The 10,000-nt window shown below is 38.1% G+C and overlaps 1 protein-coding gene across 1 annotated transcript in view; it reads right to left on the reverse strand.

Moving 5' to 3' along the window:
* LOC138000108 (ankyrin repeat domain-containing protein 50-like) overlaps positions 1 to 10,000 on the reverse strand; it is a 10,912-nt gene that overhangs the window by 718 nt on the left and 194 nt on the right. The window contains exons 1-4 of the mRNA XM_068846277.1: positions 7,447 to 10,000; positions 5,932 to 6,030; positions 4,150 to 4,842; positions 1 to 2,497 (exon numbers count right to left, since the gene is read on the reverse strand). The exon at positions 1 to 2,497 is cut by the window's left edge and continues 718 nt beyond it; the exon at positions 7,447 to 10,000 is cut by the window's right edge and continues 194 nt beyond it. Coding sequence (XP_068702378.1) covers positions 1,788 to 2,497; positions 4,150 to 4,842; positions 5,932 to 6,030; positions 7,447 to 9,760 — 3,816 coding nt within the window. The 5' untranslated portion in view covers positions 9,761 to 10,000 and the 3' untranslated portion in view covers positions 1 to 1,787. The remainder of the gene's footprint in view (positions 2,498 to 4,149; positions 4,843 to 5,931; positions 6,031 to 7,446) is intronic.

The raw sequence follows: 10,000 nt of genomic DNA on the forward strand, positions 1-10,000 counted from the left end.
GCTGGTCCATTCAAGTAGGATGATGGAGTTTGGTAAACATTAACAGTAATTATATTATTAGAAGGGATTGATCACGACAATTTTAAATAAGAGAGCGGTGCGACTAGAAAAAGTACCCTTATGCACCAACAATGTGTGGGAAGTGAACCCCTCAAAAATGAAAGGAAGAAAGGTTAAGAAAGTTAATATCAATCCCTTCATCTTAAAGTTTACCATTTGCAAAGCTGAAATTCTCACTACACATACAACTTAAATAGTAATAATATTCTTTTACAGACAGCTTCCTATGCCCCAACATAATTCTCACATATTTTCTTTAGTTGCAGCACAGTCAGTTAAAAGAGGAGATTGGACCTATACTAGAAACTGTCACTGAAGTCTTAAAAGTGACATCATCATAATGACTTCTACTAATACAGTCACCATTGGTCACATTTCCCTTTTGGTGTCTAATAATTATTGAAGAGGTTCACTTGTAACTGATTTTTAAAATTATTAATATTATTTTATCAAATATTAATACAAAAGATTAACTTTCCATTCATTAAGTTTTAAGAAATTAAAAATAATTACATCCACTATCTAATACATACTTTTACTTCTGCTCAGAAAGAAAAGCAGATTTAAAATGTAATACAATGTTTCTTCTGTTTCCGACATTAAAAAAAATTTGAAGAAACTTGATTTCATTGCTGCTAAATTCCAACTCTTCTATTGCCTTGAAAAGTTACTCATTAACAACCTTGTAGGCAAATAAATTAAAATACTATCAGTTAATTACATTCTTTGCATACTCTTAGAGCAGAGTGTTAATAATAAATTCCCATAACATAACAAATGCTCAAGTAACCTAAACCCTCAAGTATCATTGAAGTAATTTTAAGTTTAATCAACCTTGGCCTGACAACATCACAGACCATGATTTCTGGAAGTAATGAAGCTTCCATCAGCAGCCTGAAAAGTAAAAAGTCATGCAACCAACAAATGGCCACTAAAACACACTGCCAGGACTGCTGTATAAAGCCTATCAGATACAATATTTCCAAGTTCATTTCAATATTTTTTAAAGTGGTACTATGATAAAAAGTTCAAATCTTTTTTTCTTTGGATTTCAAAACTATGTTAACTAAACACTACAATGTAAGTGACCCATGTACATGTTTTAAGCCTTAATTTCAAAAAGACACTTCTTTATTTTAACTGGAATTTCCTATTTAATGTTTCGGCATTATGAAGTTTGAAATCTTGAGAAGAGCTGGATCGAGGAGAAATGGGAGTTTCGAGCTTTCTGATTTTTAAATTGTGTTTTGCATACATAACAAACTGTGCTTATACACTGAAATTTTAAGATATTGAGTGAATGATGCCAGTTTTCCCTAGCTCCAACCCTCTCAGGTCCAGTCAATCAGTTTTGAATGTGAGTAATGGCAGACCATGAAATCCAAAACTTACACTCAAAGTAAACAGCCTTTCAATAAAAATCAAAGCTCAAAAGTTTGCCAGGCAGGTATTAAGCAAACACACTTTCAAAGTCCTACGAAAAAAAGGAAGTGATTTTTTGATCACAGCATCAGTTTAATTAAGTCCAATTTCAAAGCTTTTGAGATGGTAAACCATTTTACTTTTAAGAGTGAATGAAAAGCTGAAGTTTTTAAAAAGAGATCAACATCCTGCCCTTGGAAAAGTTTGCTTTTCCTTAGAGACAAAACCAAGAATAGCAACCATGCTTTACGAAAACAAGACATATCCAAAGTCCACATCAGTTTTATATATTATTAAAATGTAAGTCATATTGTTGTTTCTAAAGATTCCTTTGAATCCTTAGGATTTCTAGTTTTTCCATCACGTGACTTTCCTGAGCTTGCACCGTGAAGAGAGCTTCCCCCTAGCTTTTTGATACCAGAAATAATTCCACGTTTTTCACCTTGAGCTTTAACATTGCCAGTGTGTTTACCATGTTTACCTTGGCCATGAGAACTGCTGGAAGAGAAAGCACTTTTCCCCTTCTGCCTCATTTTATGCAGTAAAGAAAACTGCTTCTGTTTGCTTTTAGGAGACGGCCTGCTGGTAACCACATCATCTTCAACAAGGGAAGTCCTTTCTGGCCTTTCCGAGTAAGGAGGAGGTTCATGAACATCTAATTCTGATGTGTAAGGGGGGCACGAAGAATTCCACGGCTCCTTGAGCGAGTGCACCAAGTGCAAATCACGGAAGCTGGCTGAGTAACGTCTCTCCTCTAACAATTCTCCATGCGGTCCAAGTTGTGGTGCCCCAGGGACTTCAAGTTCCTTCCTTGAAGGTGCTAAAGAGTCTGAGCTGTTGGATGATGAGACACTATCAGACCTTTGAGGCTTTTCTGTTAGGCTGCTGTTGGAGATAGTACTTCCGCTTTCTGATGGTGCTGGTGAAAGCTTTCTCTTCAGTGTGCTGGTAAAGTTTCCCTCATTTAGCCGCATAACACTGAATGCCTCAAGTACTTTTGTTACCCTTGTATGACCTGGTAATTAACAGTGATACTTTGTTAAACTGTGATACAAAATTAAGGAGTTTTGCATGACCCATCATGGTCCTCAGATTACCTCCAATGTGAGTCACAAATATCACAAGCAGGTGATGCCTGATTTACTTTTAACCCTTTAACGTCCAAACCGGCCTGACTTAGTATTTTACTCTGTCTAATGCCAGACGATTTTTCTCGTCAATGGGGAACCCCTGGGAGTCAATGGGTTAAAAATAATAATCATGATGCACGATAAGTACTCCCCTGACTCCTATATGCAACCTTCGTTGTTCTAGGAGTACATAACATAACCGGGCAAATTAAAAACAATATACAGATGTTATTGAACTAGCATGAGGTCCATACTGGGAAATCTTGGTCGAGTTCCTTTTCTTGCAAGTTTATGGACCAAGCCTGAAGGAATAAGACCAATATTTTCCAAATACCGACCGAACAAGCTAGTTCAGGCTCTCTTGTGCAGTGTTTTCTTTATCTTGTTCCAATTTTTTTTCAGTACTTGCCTCTTCGCCTGCTTTAGTTAACAGCCCTGGAAAGTAAAATTTGTGCTGGAACTGCAACATGACTAAATAAGAAACATTTCTCACATTTTTGTTTTTATGTGCGGCAAAAATGGAAACAGAAAATGGGAAGAGTTTGGCAACCTATACACACTGCTTCTTGACCGGTCCATCTTAGCAGTCCATGTTGCAAAAGTCAGGTAGCTCAGAGAACCAATCAGAATTCTCCTTTTCATCTCAGACGACTTTGCCTACATGTATATCATGAATTTAACAAATCAAAAGTGGTTCAGCGTAGTCTTCAACAATATTTGTCATTGATATTTGTCATCGATATTTGTCAAAAGAAAAATGTGAGAAATGTTTTTTATTTAGTCATGTTGCATAATATTGTAAAGCGCCTAGAACAGTTAATGATAATTATAGACGCTATATAAATAAAGTTTATTATTATTATTATTATTATTATTATTATTATTATTATTATCATCATCACAGTGGTCAAAATGTTGTTCGAGTGAGTCCACAACACATTTTGACCACAGTGGTGACAACTGTCGTTGTTGATAAGAACTTACAGACAATGCTGATCCACTTTTGACTTGTTTTTTACCACAATATTCAAAACCAAAGAAAACATTTATTTCAGAGTATGGCCAAAATCATGACTCAAAGAAAGAGCAAGCATTGTCTAGAACTATCTCGCAATGAGATTGGTTTATTTCCCAAAATGAGCATTCCTGATTAACTATTAAATTCCATGTCAAACTGATGTGAGCATGATGCAAGCTGCGTTGTCTAGACGCTTATCGAAAATGGCAAATAAGCCAATTGGATTGTGACATAACAAGCAATTGTGGTTAAAAAATTAAATGGTGAGATGTGTTTTTCAACAGGGATACCTAAAACAAGTTTAATGGCCAACTAAACTCCCATGGGTGTTCCATAGCACAGTGGCAGAGCATCCTACTTAGTAATTGGAAGGTCGTAGGTTTGACTCCTGCAAAGAAGCACTGGGGTTTTTCTGAGTATCCCCAAGTAACTATCAAAAAAAACATCTCATCACTACCTACACAGTGTACCGGGGTAAACATTCACTATCTCCTTGATTACAAGATACATCTGACATACCAGCCTCATAGGCAACTTGCATTGGTGTTCTTCCGAGTTTGTCTGCATGATTCATGTCAGCTTCATGTTCCAACAAGAGCTGTACAACTTCATCATGCCCTTCCTGTGATGCAATGCAAAGGGATGTGGCACCTTCATTTGAAGTTTTATCCACCTTAGCACCTCTCTGAATCAATAGCTGCACTATTGATACATGACCTTTCCATGCTGCTGACATTAAGGCTGTGCGACCTTCACTGTCTGAATGATTCACTTCTGCACCTCTATCAAGAAATAACTCTACAAGTTCGTAACTGCCTTTCCAGGTCACTGCATGCAAAGGGGTTCTTCCTTCGATGTCCTGACTGTCAACAAAAGCTCCAAGATCTAAGAGACGCTCTACCATTGGCTTGTTTTCTTCAACAGCAACAGCAAACAAAGGTGTATGTCCAAGGCTGTCTTGATGATTCACATCACTGCCACGACTGAGCAGATGTTGTACACAGCCTTCATGTCCTTCCATTGATGCAAAATGTAAAGCAGTGCGCCCATCTGATGATGCCTGTTCAATGGGAGCACCATACTCAATAAGAGTTGATATGACATCAACATGACCTTCATGTGCCGCCAACATCAGCGCTGATCTACCATCTGGGTCAAGTGCATTGACTTCAAGATTTGCCTCCAGGAGTAACACAACAACATCTTTGTGCCCTTTGAAAAGTAAAAGGAAAGTAACATAAACACTAGGACCACCACACTGTTGGAAAAACAGAGAAATGAGATACATGTAAGTGGAGTTTCTTCCCTAAAATGCATTGAATCAATCAGGCTCTATACAGACCAACGAAATAGGCACAAAACCCAAACTTAATAATAATAATAATAATAATAATAATAATAATAATAATAATAATAATAATAATAATATACTAATTAAAAATAATTGTTAATTAGTCACACTTGTTGGATATGACACTGGTTATAGCCAACTCATATCCAACGTGCACTCATGGAATAATTATTCTATGAGTGCACGTTGGATATGAGATGGCAAATGGCCAACGAGGCGCATAGCGCCAAGTTGGTTATAACCAGTCTCATACCCAAAAAGCGCGAATTGAATTATTGTTTTATTAAATTCCTTTAAACACCAAAAGTTTAGAAAGCACGAAGTGCGAGCAAAAAAAGCAATCAAATCCAAGCGAAATCGAAAAAAGCTGATGAGAACCGATGCGATATTGTGTAACACCTTGTGGTCAGACAGATGCAGGCTCATAACAAAAACATTTCTTACCTTTTCGCATACAGGTACTTCCAAACGACGAAATTGATCTAAACTTTCCACAAAAACTTTTTTTTGCTTTATTCAGAGAGAAATTTCGCTTTCCAGCGAAAAAACTTTTAGCTTGGCAATGCTTAGCTCAATCATTTACCATGTAAGGTCAAACTAAGGTATATGAGCTCATAACCGAGATTGAGTGAAGCAATCAGAACACAAGAACTGCATAGCAATACAAAAAAAAAACGTATTTGTGGAAAGTCTGGATCAACTCCAACGTTTAGGAGTACGCGAAAAGGTAAGAAATGTTTTTGTGATGAGCCTGTGTTGAGCCTGTGTAATGATATTGCTAGGTTTACTACCAATACAAGGTGTATAATATATAATTTTCATTATACATTTGGCAAGTTATATCCATTTGAATGTAAAGAAAATTAATAAATATTATTATTCCACATAGGCTTTTTGCTGGAAAACATAAAGGATCCTATGAAATATTAATATTGGACCTTTAAAGTTACCTTGATTTGCAGCCACCATCAGTGGGTTCCATCCATTGTGATCAGGGCGAAACATTGAAAATTTGGGCGATGCCCAGCCAGAGGTGTCTGGCTGACAATCTAAAACAAAATAATTTCCAGCTTCCATAAGTAAGGTAATTACAGGGCAAATGATTAAAAAAAGGCCAAAATAGGGAAGTAATAAGGTTGGTGGCTGGTTTGACTAGAGTAACCGGCTGTTGTCATTGACAAAATAAAATTATTTAATCTTAGGTTTGAAAGAATCTGTCTTTAATTAAACTTCAATTTAGGGAAAAAAGTAGCTGACTTGAGTGAAGTAGTTGACACTTTTTGTCAGTTCGGTACTTATTGAAACCATTGAATAATAATAATCATCATCATCATGACTATCATCACTACATCACTATGAAACTTACAAGATTATAGAGCAGTTTTCAGTTGAGTGTCGTAAAACAATACCAAAGTAATAATAATATTAATTTGACAAATCACAGTAGGCGCAAATAACCCAATGAACCAATCCAAATTCATAGCAATTCCATGAAACATGCTCAAAGCATGGGAAAAATTGCGTGTGCAAGTCGCAAATGGTTGTGGTTTTTTTTTCTCATTGGTTGATAAACTGGCACAAGATTTTTAAACCAATCACCACGCATAGCAACATTGCAATCACATAACGACTTTCAACAGTCATTTGAAAACTCCTCTTTAACACAGCACATTCAAGTAATCTGCTAATTGAGAAGAATGTAAATCAAGTCAAAGTAAAGAAGATGTTGTCTTTTTAAGAAAGAGGAAAATTAGTAACAAGAGAAAACCTCTTGGATAAGAGCACTGAGCCCACACATGATGGACACTCAGCACAGAACACATTGGTGGAAGGTGAGCACTCTCACAATATTGTTCTAACCTTGCTCACCAATTTTTTGATGGAGTAAGACTTTGGTATAAAGCATTAACAAAGTAAGACCAAAATGAGAAACAATAGCATGGTCAAGAATGATTGTGACTGGCACTGGTCACAGAAAAAACAGTACCTCTAATTAAAACAGTACACTCTTTATCAAGGCATGTTACTTCTGGATTAAACTGTTTACAAAATTAACAATCAAATTTACGCCAAACTAAGAAGAGATTGAACGAATTGATATATGAAGTGAATCGTACATTGACCTGTGCATATGAAATCAAGTGAAGCTATGTTCCCCACAGTTATGAACACAATTTTAGCACTAACTTCTTTCTTAAAGAAGCCTAAAAAATTGAGGACTTGAACAAGGTTTGAACCCATGACCTTGCGATGCCAGTGAGACGCTCTAACCAACTGAGCTATGAAGCCACTGATGTTGGAAGCTGGTCATTTGTGGGTTCATAATTATGATCCTGTGACGAATAAAACAATTAACAAAATGATATATGAAGTTCACGCTTCCCTACACAATTGCTAAAATTGTGTTCATAACTGTGAGGATCATAGCTTCACTTGATAAGAAAAGATTATAAACTAAAACAGACCTTTGGCACTTATCAACAACAAATGTACAATGTCACAATGACCATTAGCAGCTGCTGCAAACAAAGGTGTCCTTCCATTCCTATCCCAGTGCCCAATGTCTGCTCCTGCCTTTATTAACAACTTTGCAACAAGGTTGTAGCCTTCCAAGGCTGCAACACAAAGTGGTGTAATGCCATCAAAATCAGGATGGTCCACTTCAGCACCATGTTTCAACAGAAGATCAACCACAGCTTCATGATTCTCACTAGAGGAAATGCAAAGCACTGTCACAGCTAAAGCTGTCCTACCATCATTGTCAGCATGATCTATTTCAGCCTTGTGATTAAGGAGAATTTTAACAACTTTCTGATGCCCCATGTAAGCAGCAGCAATGAGGGCTGTTCTTCCCTCTCTGTCGGCAAGATTGGGATCAGCTCCATGTCGAAGAAGCTGTAAGACAATATCATCATGTCCACCCCAAGCTGCCCCACGGAGAGCAGTCCTTTGATCATCATCTGCCAAATCAACTTGCGCTGAATGCTCAAGAAGAACAGCAACAACATCAGTATGCCCTCCTGATGCTGCAGCTCGTAATGCAGTGCATCCATCATCAGAACAGTGATCTACCTTTGCACCACAGTTCACAAGAAGATAAACAATTTCATTATGACCTTGCCTTGATGCTAGCATTAGTGGTGATTGACCAGATGTGTCAGAGAAGTTCACATTTGCACCATGCTTGATAAGAAGACGCACAACATCAACTTTGCCATTAAATGCGGCATTGCATAGCAGAGTACGCCCAGAACTATCTACACGATCCACAGATGTTCCCTTCTCTAAAAGAGCATGTATAGATTCCATAGTCTCTGGAGGAGATGGTAGCTGCAAAGCTTGTTCCTCGAGTTCACTAACTTGAGCACCAGCATCAAGCAAAAGCTGGGCAACTTCTTGATTTAAAGCATCAGTATTGAGCTGGATGTCTGAAATTTGTGTTCCACTCCACAAAAGCCACAAAGCAAGATGCTCTTGAGTAAAATAATCCCTGAATGATGCTCGGCTTAGATGAAAGGCAAGCTCATGAGGATTGGCAAGCTGTTGCCTTTGTGAAAGTTGTGTGTGATGCAATGCCAACATTGCATGTCCATCTGTGGGACTACACAAAAACTTTGGTGTGCAGTGTTTTACATCGAGCAACCATTCAGCAAATGATAAGTGACCAATGCTTTTTGCTCCATCTTCCTCAGTAAGAAGGTGGTGTGACATGAGATCAATGGTTTCCTGGAATTCTTCCATGGACAAGTTACTGTCTCTTGTCCACACCGCTTCAAACATTTCAGAGTCTGTAAGAGGCCTCTGTGCTGCCAATATTACATTTAAGACTGAGCGAATCTTTTCAACCTGTTCCTCTGTAAACAATCTATTATAAAGCCACAGGTAAAGGCCAGACAATGTTCCTGGAATGTCTTGTGTCTCATCTAAGGTGAAAAATTCGTCAACAACCCCATCAAGCAATTTTTCCAGATACAGCAGACAACCATTGCTTTTGATGTGAAGTTGGTTAAAAGATTCGGCTGTTTCCCTCGTCAAATGTCTCCTTAAGGAGGGTTCGTCATCCAGGCGATTTAAAATGTACTGTTGAATGTCTTTGACCACATGGGCTTTCCGAAGATCGTCTAAGGTAAACTTTCGAAATCCTGTGAACATTCTCGTTACAGTTTTGGACTGTTTCCTCGCACTGACGACAAGAAATAACCAAGGTGGGAGTAGATCGTGATGTAGTGCCATCAATTCGGCGACAGTTCTGCTTCCAGATGCAACGCCGGAATCGAAAGAATGCAGAAAGGACTCATCAATAGCATCTACCACAACTAAGAAGACGTCTTGAGGCGGAAGCAAGGAATTTAAAGGGAGAACAATGCCTTCTTTAAATGAACGATCTGGATTTCTAATGCATTGTTCGATTTTCAAGTGATTTTGAATTTCTGCACTGTTGAATTTCGCTGCGTAAGCTTTAAGTTGTTCTGCTTGAGCAAGTTGTTTGGCAAAGCTTAAGATAAAATCCGCAACTGAAACAGAGAGTGCGTTTTGAGCTTTGCAGAAGTGCGAAACCACAACCTTTTTCGCTAATTCAACTTGGACGCCTTCTCTTGCCTTTGGGGAAACAAGCTCGTGTAAAATTGTGGTTTTACCGGTTCCAGGACCTCCTAATACGAAGACCCCTTTCGTCTTCGTGTCTTCTTGTTGATGTCTTCGTTCAAGACAAGTCAGAATTTTTTCAAACACCCATTCACGACAATAGAACGGCCTAGAATTAGCATCATTCCGTGCCATGATTGTGGTCTTTCCTGCTCAAAACAATAAGGATTGTGAAAGAATGCGACGCATTTTAACATGCTAAAACCAAGATCAAAATTCCTAGCACGCGAATCGACGGTTTGCTTGTCCACTACGTCCCTTGGGAACAAAGCTGCATAATAGAAACTTGACATGTGTTGTCATTTCAGTTCTGCCCCATCGCTTCCCGGCATCAGCCTAAGGGATGTTCTCGGTTCATTGCGACTGTTTGGCGTC

Source organism: Montipora foliosa, chromosome 4 (assembly GCF_036669935.1).
Source record: "Montipora foliosa isolate CH-2021 chromosome 4, ASM3666993v2, whole genome shotgun sequence".
Classification (NCBI taxonomy): domain Eukaryota; kingdom Metazoa; phylum Cnidaria; class Anthozoa; order Scleractinia; family Acroporidae; genus Montipora; species Montipora foliosa.